At 33.2% G+C, this 20616-nt stretch overlaps 2 protein-coding genes across 2 annotated transcripts in view; one reads left to right on the plus strand and one right to left on the minus strand.

The window, feature by feature from the left end:
• Positions 1-9041, minus strand: part of LOC137391431 (multidrug resistance-associated protein 1-like) — a 72605-nt gene extending 63564 nt beyond the window's left edge. The window contains exons 1-2 of the mRNA XM_068077904.1: positions 9009-9041; positions 7685-7752 (exon numbers count right to left, since the gene is read on the minus strand). Of these exons, the coding sequence (XP_067934005.1) occupies positions 7685-7714 (30 nt within the window). The 5' untranslated portion in view covers positions 7715-7752; positions 9009-9041. The remainder of the gene's footprint in view (positions 1-7684; positions 7753-9008) is intronic.
• Positions 9042-9415: 374 nt separating this feature from the next.
• The window catches only part of LOC137391437 (ribosome biogenesis protein NSA2 homolog), a 28189-nt gene continuing 16988 nt past the window's right edge, over positions 9416-20616 (plus strand). Inside the window, exon 1 of the mRNA XM_068077914.1 lies at positions 9416-9542. Coding sequence (XP_067934015.1) covers positions 9540-9542 — 3 coding nt within the window. The 5' untranslated portion in view covers positions 9416-9539. The remainder of the gene's footprint in view (positions 9543-20616) is intronic.

Raw genomic sequence — 20616 nt, forward strand, 5'->3', positions numbered from 1 at the left:
ACAAAATTCACGTTACAGTTATTTAATATCAAAAGATTCACCATGTCTTACTCTGCTGTGTTGTAGGTGCAAAATATGTGAAAACATGATTACAAGCTCTTAAAAGCTCAAAAACAAACAGTTAATCGCAGCCATTACGAAAACGCCGTAGATTGGAATCCCTTTCCAAAACGGCTCAAATTGGATGTAGTTGAACACGATGGCTTATGTTTACACATTCAGGCTACCTCATGCATCGGAATATTTTTACAAATATACTTCCTGCATTCAATAAAACCATGTCTATTATCATTACGCGTCTATTCCAAACTACGGCGGTCTCGTGTGGCCGCGATTAACTGTTTGTTTTTGAGCTTTTAAAAGCTTGTAATCATGTTTTCAAATATTTTGCACCTACAACACAGCAGAGTAAGACATGGTGAATCTTTTGATATCAAGTAACTGTAATGTGAATTTTGTTGCAAGTCAACCTTTGAAAAAAATAAACTGACTATAAAAAGGTTTAGATGTAAATGTGAAACAATCAGCAAGTAATAGCTAAATTAAGTCAGTTTCGCCACGATTACAAAAGATGATTAGGTAATGTTACAATTAATATGAACTGAGAAAACAAAACAAAAATCCTGAATATGCACAATGAACAATAACAATTCTTGCATAGAAGTGGGTGTATAAAAAAGATTACTGTTCCAGCAGAGGCTTAAAAAAATCCATCAAAACTTTGAATACTACGATAGTGGTACCTCTCGATACCGGTACAAATGTAAAAATGAGATATCATACTGTCTTTGTCTGACCGACCGGAGGGATAATGCCAAGGCTCTTCCCACGGAGACAATATAATTATCCGCGTGAGAAGAATTGACCTTGACCCCAGATATAGTACATGAACCTTACTAAAAATATTTCTTAATAGGGGCGTCGTAACGCGGAGGCGCATTGGTAAAATAATCTGCGTATGCTATAGCCAGAATGACACGCACGCTTTAAGAAATATATATATAGATTAGCGCAGTAGTTATTAAGTATTTTGATGGTGTCGCTTTCAAAGGTCTAAAGCAAAAATTGTAAATTTTTGGGGTTAAAAAATGGAGATAACATTTTCAATTTTTAAAGATGTCTTCAATGTTCTGAAGTTATAACAACGCCATAACAATGGCTGATATTACATCATATGGTGTTCATGAAAAGTATTCTCATCATCCACGAAAACGCTTTAAAGTTTTCAGGTTAGATTGTAAAACCCATTATGGACGAATATTAAAACAATGGATATAATTAATAATTTAGACCTTAGTGACTTTGAATCAAAATGCATTTCTGATGATCAATCTTTTTACATTCACCGTCAATAAAACCATGACAACCACTATTATAGACAACAAAAGCAGTCATTGTTATTAAAAATGTCAAGGGGGCGAGCAAACAAAGGTGGCGTTCAATTAAAGGGTGTCATTGCATTTTTCATCCCTTCTTCAATAGTGGCATTCTATCAGAGGTGGCATTCATGTGAAGGTGGCGCTCAAATAGAGGTTTTGCAGTAATTAAAAATATATACCAGTAAATTAAGTCAATTTAAATCATATCTAGTGTAGGTTGTGTCATGTGTTTCTACCACTCACTCTAGCACTGAATACCAAAGCTTCCCTCAGTGAATGTGTTTATAAAATTAATTAGAAGTAAAAACATCTTTATATTGACTGCCCTCTTATTGATTTTATCCTTTACCATTCATTTAAGCTTTTACATTTAATTTTTACATTATTTTATACCACTTTTGTTTAAAACTATATTTGATCACTTGAAGTATTTGTGGTTGATTTTTGTGCTCTAAAACGAATCAGATAAAATATAATGCACTCTTATACTTTCTTTATTCAACAATACCACAGCTTCAATATACAATGCGAATGTCGAAACCAATTAGCTTAATAGTCAATGTGTGACAGCAGACTGTGTTAAATTTTTTGAAGCAAGCATTACACAAGAATGTTAAACGCTTTAAGAGGTCATGACCTTCCACATTGTAATTTATGCCAAAACTAGATCGAAATTCGCTTCACTTGGTCAACATTTTGCATGATCTTGCATTGAAACAATGTCAGCTAGGATTTTTACTGCAGCTTATGCATTTGTTAAATAGACCTGTGAGCGGCAAAAATTTCAGATGTTTTCTCAATTTTGCGTGAAATTTTGCATTTTTCATTGATAACTTTTATATGACTTCAATAAATACAAAATGAAAAATTGTGTAGTAATAAATTAAACTGACTTTGGAAATATTGCAATAGCTATATAATATGATTCATAATGGTTGACGACGGCCTACAATAAACAAAGAGTTTAACATTATTGTTATATACCTAAAGACAATAGGTTTACTCATAGAAGTAATAAAAATTTTCAGATTATTTTATACAAGGTTCCAAGAAGCACAGTCTATAAAAACAGATTGTTAACATATACTTTAGCAACATATACTTTAGTAACATATACTTTAGTAACATATACTTTAGTAACATATACTTTAGTAACATATACTTTAGTAACATATACTTTAGTAACATATACTTTAGTAACATATACTTTAGTAACACATACTTTAGTAACACATACTTTAGTAACATATACTTTAGTAACATATACTTTAGTAACATATACTTTAGTAACATATACTTTAGTAACATATACTTTAGTAACATATACTTTAGTAACATATACTTTAGTAACATATACTTTAGTAACATATACTTTAGTAACATATACTTTAGTAACATATACTTTAGCAACATATACTTTAGTAACATATACTTTAGTAACATATACTTTAGTAACATATACTTTAGTAGCATATACTTTAGCAACATATACTTTAGTAACATATACTTTAGTAGCATATACTTTAGTAACATATACTTTAGTAACATATACTTTAGTAACATATACTTTAGTAACACATACTTTAGTAACATATACTTTAGTAACATATACTTTAGTAACATATACTTTAGTAACATATACTTTAGTAACATATACTTTAGTAGCATATACTTTAGTAACATATACTTTAGTAACATATACTTTAGTAACACATACTTTAGTAACATATACTTTAGTAACATATACTTTAGTAACATATACTTTAGTAACATATACTTTAGTAACATATACTTTAGTAACATATACTTTAGTAACATATACTTTAGTAACATATACTTTAGTAACATATACTTTAGTAACATATACTTTAGTAACATATACTTTAGTAACATATACTTTAGTAACATATACTTTAGTAACATATACTTTAGTAACATATACTTTAGTAACATATACTTTAGTAACATATACTTTAGTAACACATACTTTAGTAACATATACTTTAGTAACATATACTTTAGTAACATATACTTTAGTAACATATACTTTAGTAACATATACTTTAGTAACATATACTTTAGTAACATATACTTTAGTAACATATACTTTAGTAACACATACTTTAGCAACATATACTTTAGTAACATATACTTTAGTAACATATACTTTAGTAACACATACTTTAGCAACATATACTTTAGTAACATATACTTTAGTAACATATACTTTAGTAACATATACTTTAGTAACATATACTTTAGTAACATATACTTTAGTAACATATACTTTAGTAACATATACTTTAGTAACACATACTTTAGTAACATATACTTTAGTAACATATACTTTAGTAACATATACTTTAGTAGCATATACTTTAGTAACATATACTTTAGTAACACATACTTTAGTAACATATACTTTAGTAACATATACTTTAGTAACATATACTTTAGTAACATATACTTTAGTAACATATACTTTAGTAACACATACTTTAGTAACATATACTTTAGCAACATATACTTTAGTAACATATACTTTAGTAACATATACTTTAGTAACATATACTTTAGTAACATATACTTTAGTAACATATACTTTAGTAACATATACTTTAGTAACATATACTTTAGTAGCATATACTTTAGTAACATATACTTTAGTAACATATACTTTAGTAACATATACTTTAGTAACACATACTTTAGTAACATATACTTTAGTAACACATACTTTAGTAACATATACTTTAGTAACATATACTTTAGTAACACATACTTTAGTAACATATACTTTAGTAACATATACTTTAGTAACATATACTTTAGTAACACATACTTTAGTAACATATACTTTAGTAACATATACTTTAGTAACATATACTTTAGTAACATATACTTTAGTAACAACATATACTTTAGTAACACATACTTTAGTAACATATACTTTAGTAACATATACTTTAGTAACATATACTTTAGTAACATATACTTTAGTAACATATACTTTAGTAACATATACTTTAGTAACATATAGTTTAGTAACATATACTTTAGTAACATATACTTTAGTAACATATACTTTAGTAACATATACTTTAGTAACATATACTTTAGTAACATATACTTTAGTAACATATACTTTAGTAACATATACTTTAGTAACATATACTTTAGTAGCATATACTTTAGTAACATATACTTTAGTAGCATATACTTTAGTAACATATACTTTAGTAACATATACTTTAGTAACATATACTTTAGTAACATATACTTTAGTAACATATACTTTAGTAACATATACTTTAGCAACATATACTTTAGTAACATATACTTTAGTAACATATACTTTAGTAACACATACTCTAGTAACACATACTTTAGTAACATATACTTTAGTAACATATACTTTAGTAACATATACTTTAGTAACATATACTTTAGTAACATATACTTTAGTAACATATACTTTAGTAACATATACTTTAGTAACACATACTTTAGTAACATATACTTTAGTAACATATACTTTAGTAACATATACTTTAGTAACATATACTTTAGTAACATATACTTTAGTAACATATACTTTAGTAACATATACTTTAGTAACATATACTTTAGTAACATATACTTTAGTAACATATACTTTAGTAACATATACTTTAGTAACATATACTTTAGTAACATATACTTTAGTAACATATACTTTAGTAACATATACTTTAGTAACATATACTTTAGTAACATATACTTTAGTAACATATACTTTAGTAACATATACTTTAGTAGCATATACTTTAGTAACATATACTTTAGTAACATATACTTTAGTAACATATACTTTAGTAACATATACTTTAGTAACATATACTTTAGTAACATATACTTTAGTAACATATACTTTAGTAACATATACTTTAGCAACATATACTTTAGTAACATATACTTTAGTAACATATACTTTAGTAACATATACTTTAGTAACATATACTTTAGTAACATATACTTTAGTAACATATACTTTAGTAACATATACTTTAGTAACATATACTTTAGTAGCATATACTTTAGTAACATATACTTTAGTAACATATACTTTAGTAACATATACTTTAGTAACATATACTTTAGTAACATATACTTTAGCAACATATACTTTAGTAACATATACTTTAGTAACATATACTTTAGTAACATATACTTTAGTAACATATACTTTAGTAACATATACTTTAGTAACATATACTTTAGTAACATATACTTTAGTAACATATACTTTAGTAACATATACTTTAGTAACATATACTTTAGTAACATATACTTTAGTAACATATACTTTAGTAACATATACTTTAGTAACATATACTTTAGTAACATATACTTTAGTAACATATACTTTAGTAACATATACTTTAGTAACATATACTTTAGTAACATATACTTTAGTAACATATACTTTAGTAACACATACTTTAGTAACATATACTTTAGTAACATATACTTTAGTAACATATACTTTAGTAACATATACTTTAGTAACATATACTTTAGTAACACATACTTTAGTAACATATACTTTAGTAACATATACTTTAGTAACATATACTTTAGTAACATATACTTTAGTAACATATACTTTAGTAGCATATACTTTAGTAACATATACTTTAGTAACATATACTTTAGTAACATATACTTTAGTAGCATATACTTTAGTAACATATACTTTAGTAACATATACTTTAGTAACACATACTTTAGTAACATATACTTTAGTAACATATACTTTAGTAACATATACTTTAGTAACATATACTTTAGTAACATATACTTTAGTAACATATACTTTAGTAACATATACTTTAGTAACATATACTTTAGTAACATATACTTTAGTAACATATACTTTAGTAACACATACTTTAGTAACATATACTTTAGTAACATATACTTTAGTAACATATACTTTAGTAACATATACTTTAGTAACATATACTTTAGTAGCATATACTTTAGTAACATATACTTTAGTAACATATACTTTAGTAACATATACTTTAGTAACATATACTTTAGTAACATATACTTTAGTAACATATACTTTAGTAACATATACTTTAGTAACATATACTTTAGTAACACATACTTTAGTAACATATACTTTAGTAACATATACTTTAGTAACATATACTTTAGTAACATATACTTTAGTAACATATACTTTAGTAACATATACTTTAGTAACATATACTTTAGTAACATATACTTTAGTAGCATATACTTTAGTAACATATACTTTAGTAACATATACTTTAGTAACATATACTTTAGTAACATATACTTTAGTAACACATACTTTAGTAACATATACTTTAGTAACATATACTTTAGTAACATATACTTTAGTAACATATACTTTAGTAACATATACTTTAGTAACATATACTTTAGCAACATATACTTTAGTAACATATACTTTAGCAACATATACTTTAGTAACATATACTTTAGTAACACATACTTTAGTAACATATACTTTAGTAACACATACTTTAGTAACACATACTTTAGTAACATATACTTTAGTAACATATACTTTAGTAACATATACTTTAGTAACATATACTTTAGTAACATATACTTTAGTAACACATACTTTAGTAACATATACTTTAGTAACATATACTTTAGTAACATATACTTTAGTAACACATACTTTAGCAACATATACTTTAGTAACATATACTTTAGCAACATATACTTTAGTAACATATACTTTAGTAACATATACTTTAGTAGCATATACTTTAGTAACATATACTTTAGTAACATATACTTTAGTAACATATACTTTAGTAACATATACTTTAGTAACATATACTTTAGTAACATATACTTTAGTAACATATACTTTAGTAACATATACTTTAGTAACATATACTTTAGTAACATATACTTTAGTAACATATACTTTAGTAACATATACTTTAGTAACATATACTTTAGTAACACATACTTTAGTAACATATACTTTAGTAACATATACTTTAGTAACATATACTTTGTACACTTCATATTCATTCAGTGAGCAAAACTTTAAATAATTGAAATTTACACCACGAAAAGATAAAACCTGAATTTGAATAAAACTTTCTGCCAGATACTGTTTCTGTTCTAGAACTTTCTGTTTTATGAACCATTATGTATCTTTAATACTTTCTGAACAGCTATTGTAATTATAAATGAAATACACATACAGTACAGCCGGCAGAGGGTCAGTGATTAGCACTACTCACCACAAGTGGTCCTCCACAAAAACCCGCCATGCTCAGGCTTCTGTCGCGGCTAATCAGTGACAGGTTTCCTAAAAAGCAATAACATTTAGAACAGAATTCTAATGATAGTGCATTATTGAGAATAAGTAAATGTCAATGACTTATATGAAAACAAAAGCTATTATGTTTTACATCAGCAATAGCTATAGTAGCCTATTTAGAAAATTCTTTTCAAAAACATGTCAAGAAAATAGCATTTATGCATGCAGCAGTTTAAAAATGATATTGCCAGATTACCACTACAATGACTCCGTAAAATACAGCTTCTGCCACCGAACTGAAGAGAACCAACTAATCACAAGTAAGACAGCAAGCTGTGCTAAGTAGTGCTGACTAATGACACTTCAGCATGCCTTATTTTTTATAAGCATACTATGTTTTGGTTGGCCAATCATGTGATAACACTGATACATCACTATTTTGCGCATTGGATCTAAGTTTCTTCTTGTACGTCACTTTCAGATATTCATCAGAAAATTTTATCTAGTTTATAGAAAAATAAAATTACTGCCATCGCATTATAATATGTCAAAAAACTATATAAAATATAAATACACACAGACGTTATGTAGAAAAAGAGGCGTTATAATAAACAATACTAACAGGGCAAATATGGTATTCTAAGCAGTTAAGTAAGTGAATTAAAGTTTCAGACTATCACTACCAAAGTCAGGCTATCAAAGTCATAAAAATTTCCAACACCTGTCGAATATATCTGCATATTGAACTCTCAAAGTGGAAAAATGGCATGTATCACATTTGCAATAATGTAAGGTTGAGATGGCCTATGGTTAAATAAATGTTCAGCACATACATAGTTTGGTAATTATTGCCTAAGCAACACAGTGAGATTAATCTGCTTATAAACGTCGTAGTAACCAAGGTTGCTCTGCTGAGTATTGGTGAAAGTTAGCTAGCAAACTTTATAAAAAATCACAACAAAACGGGATCGGTAAGTGACAGCGTCCTTTCTTGGTAATTTAAAAAATCATATTTAATTCTTACTTATAAAAGACTTCTTATCGAACAACGGGAAGGACTACGATGATTTTATTAGCCCTTGGTGAAGTTCAAAATGGCACTAGTTGTTGCACGACTACTAGCGGGAAGATTACTTGTAACTCATTACCGTTACAATTTAAATCAGGCGAATCGTGCGAGCTTTCATAAGGATGGCTACTACTCACACTTATGACTATCACCACATAATCTAGCAAGCAATTTTAATCTAGTAATCTAAATCGCCGTAGCAAGTTAAGGCCTTCACCTAACTATTTACACATACCGTCAGTTGCGGTTTGGGAAATTTTGACAAGTCAACGATGTAACGGCGGGCTATGACCTCCAATGACAGCGCTATTTTAACGATCCGAAAACTCTTTAATCTTTTGTAATTGTAATAATTTACTTTTCGGGCCGTCCTATTGACGGCCCGAAAAAAGAACAGATTGCAATACAGCTTTGCTGTTGCACTAAGACAGTTATAGTCACACTATTAGCCAATGGCATTGTAGTTGTAAATTCTAATAGAGTAGCATAAATCTTTAGTTGGCTCGCGATAATACTGGAAGTAGATTATTAGCGAGCGGATAGATAGCGCCGTTAATCAATTGAAGAATTTGTGCAGTTTTGCGTTGTCAGAACTCTCTTTACGGCATCAGTGATATCTTTCGGTCACGGTATTCGCGCAATAGTAAACCTAAGTGTCATTTGAGAAGAGGTATACGCTATTCCTCACACGCGTTAGTTTGGAACGATTAATCAATTATCCTTACCAATTACATATTATAGACACAAAACGGTGTAAGAAACAACCATGGTAAGTCTCAATAGTGATGAAACACCGTTGATTGTTGTTATTTTATCTAGTTGCTTACCAAAAGCAGTTGTTCTACATCATATGTGTTGCAAGGCGTCTAGGTTAGCTACATCGCAGCAAAACGATAGGGTAGATTACGTCTATTGCATCATTCGTTAACGTTTCCTGAGCTAAAATGTTAGTTTATTGTATTTTTTGCTGCATACAAAGTTTCACAAATGACATGTGTAAGACAAAATTATTTTAGTTTAGTGAGGAAGCAATGTAAATAAGAGCGCCGACCTCAAATCTACTTTTTCAAATATAAAACGGGAGTAGCTAAATTAGTATAGAATTGTGAGTCAATAGTAAATTAGTGTTGCTTTTGTTTTTAGAAGTTCGTAAATAACAATCTAGTCATTCAGTTAAACATGGTAGTTGTCTCGTTGATCTTTTCCAGGATATTCTAATCGGCTGCTCTCTATTATACAAAAGTTAGGTACAACGTGTATGAGCGGCATCGCTGAGTTTGGGTATTTAAAATACCAATGTTCAGCCAAACATCAACTTATCATCTTAACCCATCGAAACTTAGTTGATTTACAAGTTATTGATTACAGACTATCAAAAAAACAAAGTGGTTGTTCAAAATAGGTTGGGTCATCATTGTTAAATATGTACACTCACCAATAGATCCACAAGGGAAAAAGCCCCGTCTGCAATTGGTCACATACTTATATAGCTTCTGTAGTCATCTACATGGTTGACTCCTATAGGCCCATGTACTTCCGGTGCGACCTCTCAATACCGGACTGGCATACGTAACCTAAGTTCCTGCAATACGAGTGGGCACGAGGCAGACACACGCATATACAGCATGCCCTTTCTTTTCAAATTGGTTAAACAGGCGTCACGCCAAACACAACCAACAAGCACAAAACCTGAAAACATTCAAGGAAGATATGTTGCATATAAAAGAAACGTACCTTTTATTTGCAAACGTTCCTTTGTGATGTATTGGAACCCTTCCTTACACATTAACCAGTTATCCTGGTTTAGGAATCTTCACCAAGGCTATCGGTGTCCATCAGGTCTTCATTGATGACCTCACAGAAACTCGTCATCACCTAAAAACTTGTCCTCACGGTTCAGGAGTTAGCCTCCTCCACAAGCATCTGTGTCTATGCTCGGATCTCCCTGCTCTCCATTGCCTGTAGTGTCACTAGTGCAACCTGTCAATTAGCCTCGCCGGAGCTTGGCCTCCTTAGGCAGTGCATTAAGCAAAGCCTCCATACTCTCACTAGTGTGAGAGTTCCTGTGAACTGGCCTATGTCCAGTTCACTACCACTGGCAGTCACAAATATCTGAAACCTTTGTAATAAACAGATGTGAGTGTTAGTAAACATAGTCAGGGTTACGACTGCATCTTATTCGTCTACCACTCCTCGTTACCACAACACCATCACCGACATTCTGACTGGTCGGGTCAGCTGTAGTGTCATCCTCTCTCATTTATGGGGGAGGTGTCACATTCCCACTTTGTCCTACCGACTCTTTTACTAAAGTGGGTAGGTCTTCCATATCATCACCCTTCATACTCTCCCCTTCAGGGTGAAGTACAAAGAGGTGTTTCCTATTTCTACGGATCTTGCTTTGTCCGACCCGTACCCAATAACTGTCTGGAGAGTTATCCTCTCTCAGTACAATGCCTTTTGTCCCTGGGTCTGTAGGTGCCCTAACAAAGACCGTCTGACCTGGGCTCAGTTTACTTAACAGGGAAACTCTATATTTCTTACCCCATTTACGTTTTAAATTCTTTATACGAGAATTCTACAATTCCTCAAACTGACCATTATCGATGTCACTCTCATATGGTCTGTCAAATTTAGACCTTACCGCCCTACCAAACATAAGTTCACTAGGTGTGAACCCCAATGGTAATGGGGTCGTATGATAAGCCAATAATGCTGCATATTTGTCTGTAGTTTTTTTCCATAGACATAACAATTTTTACAGCGCTCTCTGCCATACCATTAGAACAAGGGTATCTAGACTGCTAGTAATTAAACTAAACCCTTGCTCCTCAGCAAACCTCTTAAATTCCGTGCTATCAAAGCATCTTCCGTTATCTGACCTAACTATGTTAGGTATGCCGAACCGAGAAATTAATTCTCTCATAACAGTAATTATTGCTCCAGGTGCTTCTGAGGCCATGGGTAATGCCTCCATCCACTTGGAGTAATAGCCAACTGCCACTACGAACACACTGTTCTCTAGAACAAACAAATCTGAACCGATAACCTCTCATGGTCTGGAAGGTAACGTTGACTCATGCATAGGCTGATGTTTTATTTGTGAATGCACAATACAAACATTACATTTACTTATGAAATCTTCAATATCACCGGAACAACCCAGCCACCAAAAGTGGCATTGGTCTCTCCTACGACATTTAGTGACACCTTGGTGTCCCTCATGGCATAACTCTAGGTATTTAGGTTTTTAGGTATATTTAGGACTTAGGTATATATATCCTAAAATTATACAACAACATGCCTCCATATACACACAAGCTATTTCTAGCTGTGTATAACTTAGCCATTTCACCTTGTAAACAGCCATGTTTATCTTGCCATCCATTTATCAAATATTCCATACACAGACTACCACACTCGTCATTAGCCATAGCGCTGACCACGGCCTCCTCCCTCACGTCTGTATGTGTGCTGGAAGGGACTATGTTCTGCATATAAGCTTCTATCGAGTCACTCTTAGACTTAGTCTCACCACATGTATTGCTGTTAGGGCGACTCAAAGAATCATCTTAATACATATTTTTACCTGCTGTATGAAAAATATTGTAATCATACCGCATTAACCTTAACTTAGACCGTTGTACTTTCGCTGGCTCTCGAGATCAAAGGTTTGTGATCTGACTATTTCAAATTGCCATCCTACTAAGTAGTAGACAAACTTTTCACAAGCCCATGTAATTGCTAAGGCTTCTTTTTCAACCATAGCATACCCAGTTTCCGTTTCTGAAATTTTCCGTGATGCATACTCAACTGGTTGCCATCCATATTCTCCAGCTAGTTGCAATAAAACGGCTCCAAGTGCATTTTGACTGGCATCCGCAGACACCCGATGTTTAGCTCTTAGATCAATCGTACATAGAACTGAATTTTTAGACATTTCTTTTTTCACGTCTTCAAAAGCCTGTTGTTGATCAGGCCCCTAATACCATTCAGACTTAGAGCCTGAAACTTCATAAATAGGAGTACAAAGTTCAGCTAATTTTCTGCTAAACTTCATTAGGTAATTAACCATATCAGTGAAACGCCTCGTTTCGGTTTTATTTGAAGGAGGTAACATGTTAACTATAGCTTCCATCTTGCCAGGATCTGACTTGATAGTACTGCCACTAACCATATGTCCAAGAAATTTTTCTTTCGTTAAACCAAAGTCACATTTTTTCTTTCTCAAGGTCATCCCAGAGCTTTCTATTCTTTCTAAAACTTTGTGAAGTCTTGCCCAATGTTGTGATGGGTTGGAACCATACACTGATATGTCATCCATTAAACAGATAACGCCTTTCAAACCATCCAATATTTTTTCCATTGCTCTTTGAAAGTATTCTGGAGCTGAGGAAATTCCAAAAGACATTCGCCTAAAGCAAAGCCGTCCCCACGGTGTTACAAACGTGGTCAATAATTTACTTTTAGGGTCTAATTTCACCTGCTAAAAACCAGAATTGGCATCAAGTTTAGAAAACATGGTGCCTTTAGACAGTTTGCATAACATATCTGAGATCTTAGGGAAAAGCTAAATTTCCCTTTTAACTTCTTCATTTAAATTGGTTAAATCCATACACATTCTGATTTTACCACCAGATTTCGGAGCTATTGTTAGACCCGAACACCAATCAGTAGGTATTTCTACTTTTCTATAACCTTAGCAGTGAGCATTTTATCAAGCTCGTTCTTAGCCTGAGATCTTAACCCAGCTGCAGTCGATCTTGGGGAATACAACCTGACGGGTTCCGCCTCACCTTTCAAGGTGATGGAAAACACCAGGCTTAGTACCCAAGCCTTCAAACACTTTAGGAAATTTCTGAATAGGATCAAAATTATCCGTACACATACCATTAATGACAGCGAGTAAATTGAGATTTTTTAGTTCTGTCATTCCTGAAAAATTGCATAAAGAACCTTTCAATACATATACAGGAGCATCAGTAGTACAATATGAACTCTCTGTATTCACTTTACTGAACCCTAGAACTTTCAGACTTGAGCCATCAGCACCACTGAGGTGTCGATCTGGCTCTTTCAGATTCAAACCAAGTTTACTTGATGTCTTAGCAGTCAAGGTAGAAACATCAGCACCTGTATCAAATGTGAAATCAACTACACTACCATTTACGTTCAAGTCCTAACTATTTTATTATCTAGTCATTTAGGACCTGCAGATGAAAACCTTACACTTCTACTTGGGAAGTAAGAACGTGTACTATCTCTATTCCTCCTATCAGGGCTTTTGCCCCTACTCCGATCACTTTCCCTGCTACTACTTCTGTTGTAGCGGTGTCTATATTCACTTTTCCGAGTATTCTTGGCGCCATCTTTCTTACAGTCAATACTAGTATGACCTTTCCTATTGCATACAAAGCATCTAGATGCCGGGCAACTACGTAGCCTGTGATCTTTACTACCACAGTTGTAACATTCATCATCACTCTTAGGTGACTGTCCATCCTTAGACTTAACACGCCGACTGCGGTTATACCTATCACCACTAGAGTCTCTTGAAGATCTGCCAGAGTCTCTATACCTGCTCCTACGATCATATCTAGGAGATTCATATCCTGAATTTCTACTCCATTTTCTAGAGTATTTATTCTTAGACCTTTCATCATAATAACTTTCACGTTGCCTTTGTGAAATTCTGTTAATTTCACCATTTTCGCAAGCACTTGAATCAGACCTTAAATAACGACTGGCTTATCTTATTTTAGATTTATTTCTAGGAGCTTTTGTCAAAATTTCTGAAACACTAAGTTCGCTAGTTTTACATCTAGCACCTTCCAATATGGCGTCAGATTCTCCCTTGAGCCTTCTGGCCATCAAAGTATCCGTTAGAATTTTCCAATTCAACTCCGTTTGTTGCATTAATTGTTTACTTAAAGAACCTTCTCGCAAGCCATTAACAGCTATTGCAAGAGCAAATTTTTTCCTTACATCCTCATTATCACCCAAATTAACGTTTCTACTGAGTTTTTCAACTCGAAGTAAATAAGAACTTTCGTTTTCACAAGCTGTTTGTGAAACAGTAACGAATCTCATTGTTTTAACGTAAACCGTTTCATCAGTACTATAAATAGCAACTAAATGAGCCATTGCCTCATCATAAGTAGAATTTTCCCTCAACATACGAAAACCAACAGAGCTTAAAGCATCTCTACCATCACTACTTATTGCGTGTAATAACGCAAGAAGTTTCATACGGCCACCAAATTTATAATTCTCGTCTTCATCATTGCCCAATCTCATACTAACCATTTCTTCAACTATTTGAAAACTATCAAACCATCTTTTCCATGAACCTTTAACGTCACCACTATCCAATTTTAACGAAGGAAACTCATTAAAATTAAACGCCGTAATTGACGCACAACACGAACACTACATAAGTGTTAAAAGCACCACCAAGTTTCACTGAGAACCACTACACCGTAAATACTAAGTTTCACTGAGCACCACAACATTGTAAACACTAACTCTCACTGAGCACCACAACACTGTAAACACTGAAACACTTTCCAAGAGGTATAGAACCTGTAAAACACTGAACACAAGTATCACAGCGCAAATCACTTTTAACAACCACGCAACGGCGTTCCTGCCGACTGCGCTTTGTTAAATATGTATACTCACCAATAGATCCACAAGTGCAAAAGCCCCGTCTGCAATTGGTCACATGCTTATATAGCTTCCGTAATCATCCACATGGTTGACTTCTATAGGCCCATGTACATGTGGTGCGACCTCTCAATACCGGACTGGCATACGTAACTGAAGTTCCTGCAATACGAGTAGGCACGAGGCAGATACACGCATATACAACAATCATCAGCTTCTTTTTTAATTATGCATTTGAACAATGATTGTAGTGTATGTCTCATATTTTATTAGATACACAGAATGTTATGTATGCCTGATCAAAAAAAGGATACTGTAACAACAAAACTGGGCGTAACCAAGTAAACTTTGTTTTTGTTAAAATAGTCCAAGAACCTTCACCTTTCTAGATCGTATCAACATTCGGCCACACCACGTCCTCTCTCTTCCTACAAAGCTCTTTCTTCTTGTTTCACAGTCCTTTGTAATATCTTTTTCTATTCTCCCTTTCCTCTCTTATATTTTTTATGTAACTCGTAACAATTATTTGAGGTAATATTAAGTTGTAGTAGTAAACAAAATCAGGTCTCGGATGTTTTTTTCAATATTCTAGAGCTTCAAGGTGGAATGCCTTTTTGGTAGTTTCTTTTTGTCATTCCTTGTTATAGTGTCATTCACAGACTGGTCTGCTTTGGTGACTAGGTCGTTTTTATCTTCTGGAAGAGGTCTAAGTTGCTTCCTTGTCCTCTTGATAAGCATTTTGTTTGTCTCAACTCAATCGCTATCTGATTCCTTTGCTTTGTTTTTAATGATTCCTTTGTCTTTATGGCATATTCTGAGTCAAACTAATTGACCCTATTTTATGTTGCTAATCTGTCGAGCTCTCCTTCCTTTGTCAAAATTGTCTTTCTATCCAATCTTCTAATCTTTCCTAAGCTTTCTGGTATCTACTTCATGGCAGTATTGGGTTAGTACATTGTTTCTCAGTCGCCAGCCCAAGAGCAATTCATATGGTTTGCCATTACTTTCCACAGGTGTAGTTCTGCATTTTAACAAGGCCTTGTTCTTTCCCTTCTCCTTATTCTATAGAGGTTTTCCTTACTGTTTCAATACATCTCTCTGCCCAGTCATTTGCCTCATGATGATGTGGTCTGCTCACGGCATAAATTATGTTATATTTTGTCATCAGCCGCCACCATTCTAATGAAACGTTTTATGGACCATTGTCAGTGCAAATTTTAAAAAGAGCTTTAAATCTCGCAAAAAGGCTTCTGAACTTCTTCACTAGCTTTCTACTTGTTTGTCCTCTTATCTCCAGTACTATCAATCTTGAACAGTAGTCAACAAGCAGCGCATAATTTTTTCTCTCAAGCTCAAATAGATCTGAAACAAGGTAAGTTCAGGGCCTATTTGATAATTTTGTCTGTTGAAGGAGAAGACTCTGTATTCCTCTAAATTTGATGCATTTAGGACATTCTTCCATCGTCTTAGTGATTTCTTTCTTCCAGGTTAGTCACCATACCAAATCCTGACATCTTTTATGTCTTCACCATACCTTGGTGACCTGCATCTAGTCCATTCAACATTTCTCTCTGCATGGCTTTTGGAATCAACCATCTAGATTTCATCATAACCAAACCGTCTTTCTCGCTGATTAGATCTGCAATTTCTTTCATCTTTGACTCCCTACTTGCTTGTTTTGACCTTCCCTCTTTTATTGATTTAATAAAAATTGGTATTCCATGTCTACTTCTCCCTCTTTTTAATTTTTCAATTGTATAATCTCATCCAGCTATAGGGTTTGTATATGCATCTCCATTTTTTTTATTCTGGCATACCTTTTTACAGTAGGACGTTGCGATAGCAGTTCTAATAAGAAAATCTTTCCACCTGGAGTATGAAATATCTTGTAGCTATGTCTCATCTGTATTTTGAGTGGGAGCTCAGAAAGATCTTTACTCACCAACAGTGTAATAGGAGGTTTATGATCTGTTTCGGTTTCAAAATGTCAGCTTACTAAATGAAAATAGAACATTTGGCACGCTCATGTAATGGCAAATGCTTCCACGTCAATTTGCCCGTGATGATGTTCTGCATCTCTGAGTTTACGTGATGCATAGACTTCAGCTTTCCACTGACCATCACCTCGATCCTGTAGTAAAGCTGCTGCTAATGTGTGGCAACTCGCATCAGACATCAGTCTATGGCTCCTGTTAATATCGAACAAGCTTCCATAGACAATGGGACAATGATATCTTTCATCTTGTCAAAACGTGTTTTATGTATGTCACCCCACACCCACATTTCACCATTCTTGTCTATCCTTAAGGTTGCCTCTGCTTCTAATCGAACTGGGTTAAATTTGTGCAAGTGGTTGACCATAGCCAGGAATCTGTAGCTATTTTTGAGAAGTAAGAGCTAGCATTTCTCTGAATGCTTTTTTTCAGGAATTATTCTACAATAATACCCTTCCAATGTAATACTTGTCCAAGAACCTTCATTTCCTAAACTCCGTATAAACATTTTTTTGGTGAGTGTCAAACCAGTCTTGTCTAATCTTTGTAATAAGTTAGCTGATCTGAATCATGTTCTTCATTGTTTCCTTCCACAACCAGGTTGTTTTCCATCATACGTACCACACCAGGTAAGTCTTCCAAGATCTTTTTCGTATGCCTCGGAAAAAATTCAGAAACTGCTAAGGTATCTGAAAGCATATTCTTATATTGATGCCTTATATTATTACCCTAATGGTGTAACAAATGTTAATTTTTTAGACTTTTCTACCAAATTTACTTGCCCAAACCTCGAGTTGGTATCTATCTTATTGAAGAATCAGCTCTTTTTTGTTGAGGCAAGTGTGTCTTCCAACTGTGGTAAAAAATAAGTTTCTCCTAAAACGCTTATTCATCTCGATTAAAGCTACACAAAGTTTTCATTTGATTTGGGTGCAACCCCATACCTGAACACCAGGTGGTAAGTTTCTCCACTTTCTCACTGACATCTAGGCTTTCCATCCTGTCTACTCCATCCTTAGTTGCATTTCATAAGCTAATAGGTAATCTCTTCGCTACGTTTAAGCGCAATAGATTAGCATTTTCCTTGATCTTGAATACATCAGGTAATACAGTGGAACCTTGGTTCTCGAACACAATTCGTTCCAAAAGGTTGTTTGAAAACCGAGTTGTTGGAGATCCGAAAGTGTTCCCATCAGAATTAATGTATGTAAATTTTAATCCGTTCCAAGTTGATTTAACAACTTCGGTAGTAAAGTATTTTTTAACATTTTACATCATAAACTGTACTGTATACTGCATACTATAAATAAAGATGGATTATAGATCGTGTTTAATTTTAATAAAAAAAAATTTATTTGTGATAAAGATGAAAAAAAAGTAAAAATTTAGTATGCTCTGCTCTTGAAACATCAAAAAGATTAAAGGTTACGATACAATACCAAAAATTGCAAAAATTGATAATGAAACAGCAAAAAAAATGCAACAACTACTTCAAAAGTCGTGTAAAAAAGAAAATGTAAACAGCAATGGCACATTTACTTCACATCTTTATGAAGACTCCTTCTCAAAACAATTTCGGGTAACTCGACTGGAGGAGTTGTTTCCTTAAAAAATTTTTTTGGTAAAGGCGACATCCTCCCAGATGGCCCCTTTTTGTAAAGAATTAATGACACAAAACTTCTTCCTTTGTTTGAGAACCTTCCGAAAGTGGCTCATAACAACGTCGTTAAACGTATACCGTTCAAGGTCATGTTTATGGAATACTTTAGACTAAAGAAGAATTTATCGCTCTAAATCGAGATCAATTCGTGACACACAAGTGAAAAACAAGTGGTTGGAAGCGTGTTAATACCTGCTTACATCGAAGCAAAAACTATGGACCAAACTGAGTGCAAAACTCACCATAACAACCAAATTGCAGTAAGCCACAGGCGTTCAGTTATTTCATATCGTTAGCAGCAGCAAGACTGAACTCATTAACTGATACAACCATGTCCTCTAGTGCTAAACCTTCACGAAAAATCTACACTGTAGCTTATAAGCCCTCTAACAGCGTAATAAAACTCTAGCTGAGACATGGCAAGTAAGTTCTTGATGCAAGGGTTCAGGAATTTTAATTCGAATTTAGAAATAAAAGAACATTTTTTCACATGTACTGATGTAGCCTGTTTTCTTATTCAAGAGGATGTGGTATAGCGAAACCCATCTCAACACTCTCGTTCCCAAAGGGGTCAAGGACGACAAAACCTCAGTCGTTAGCCACGGTCTATGTGCATATGTGGTAAGGACGGCTAGATACCACAGACGGCTTTTTGGAGGATTATTTTTTCCTTCGTTAGTCATTTGTTTGCAAGGAGGACTTGCAGTAAACCTGCTGTTTCCGGAGCTGTTCCGAACGTTTAATTCCAATGTTCATGTTCCGGTTTGGTCGAGAACCGATTTTATGGTCAAGATCCGAGACGAACAAATCTCAAGTTTTAGGGTCAAAAACCGAGTTGGTCAAGAACCGAATCATTCGAGAACTGAGATTTCATTGTACATTCAATTTTCTAAATAACTTCTATTCCACTGCTTGTACTAGGTGCTTCTATTCTACTTCCTTGTTTAGGCTTTTCACTGTTTTCAAAAATCTGAAGTCTCTAATCTCATGCTTGTGTAATAGGTTGATCTGGGTTCCTTCGCACACATGATTCACCTTGAATCTGTGTTCCCCATTGCGATAGTAATGGCATGTATGTCTTGTACTTTATAGAAAAGAGGTTTTCATCTGTTTCTCCAAATTCTCTCTTTGTAGCTTTCAAGTTTAAACCAAGTTTGTATTCTGTTTCTGCATTAATTAGTGGCACCTCAGCTCCCATATCAACTATAAACTTTATCATTTTTTTCTAGATTTATGTTTTGTTTTGAGTTCTCGTAGTTTGCTTTTCCGTAGTCGTAAAGATTCTCTATCTGAGTCGATCCATGTCTGCCACTGCGTTGACTCTTCTTGTCATTTGCTCTCTTGCCAAATTTTTGTAGACAGTTTCAGGCCAATTGAATCATCTCTCCACAGATATAACATTTCTGTAATTGGTCTGTTTGGTTTTACCGTACTCTGGTTTTTCTTTGCGGGCATTGTAGTAATGAAAGATTTTTTCCACATGTCCAACAGCCTCTGCCTCTTTCTTAAATTCTTTCATGGTC

The sequence above is a fragment of the Watersipora subatra genome, chromosome 3 (assembly GCF_963576615.1).
Source record: "Watersipora subatra chromosome 3, tzWatSuba1.1, whole genome shotgun sequence".
Taxonomy (NCBI): Eukaryota; Metazoa; Bryozoa; class Gymnolaemata; order Cheilostomatida; family Watersiporidae; genus Watersipora; species Watersipora subatra.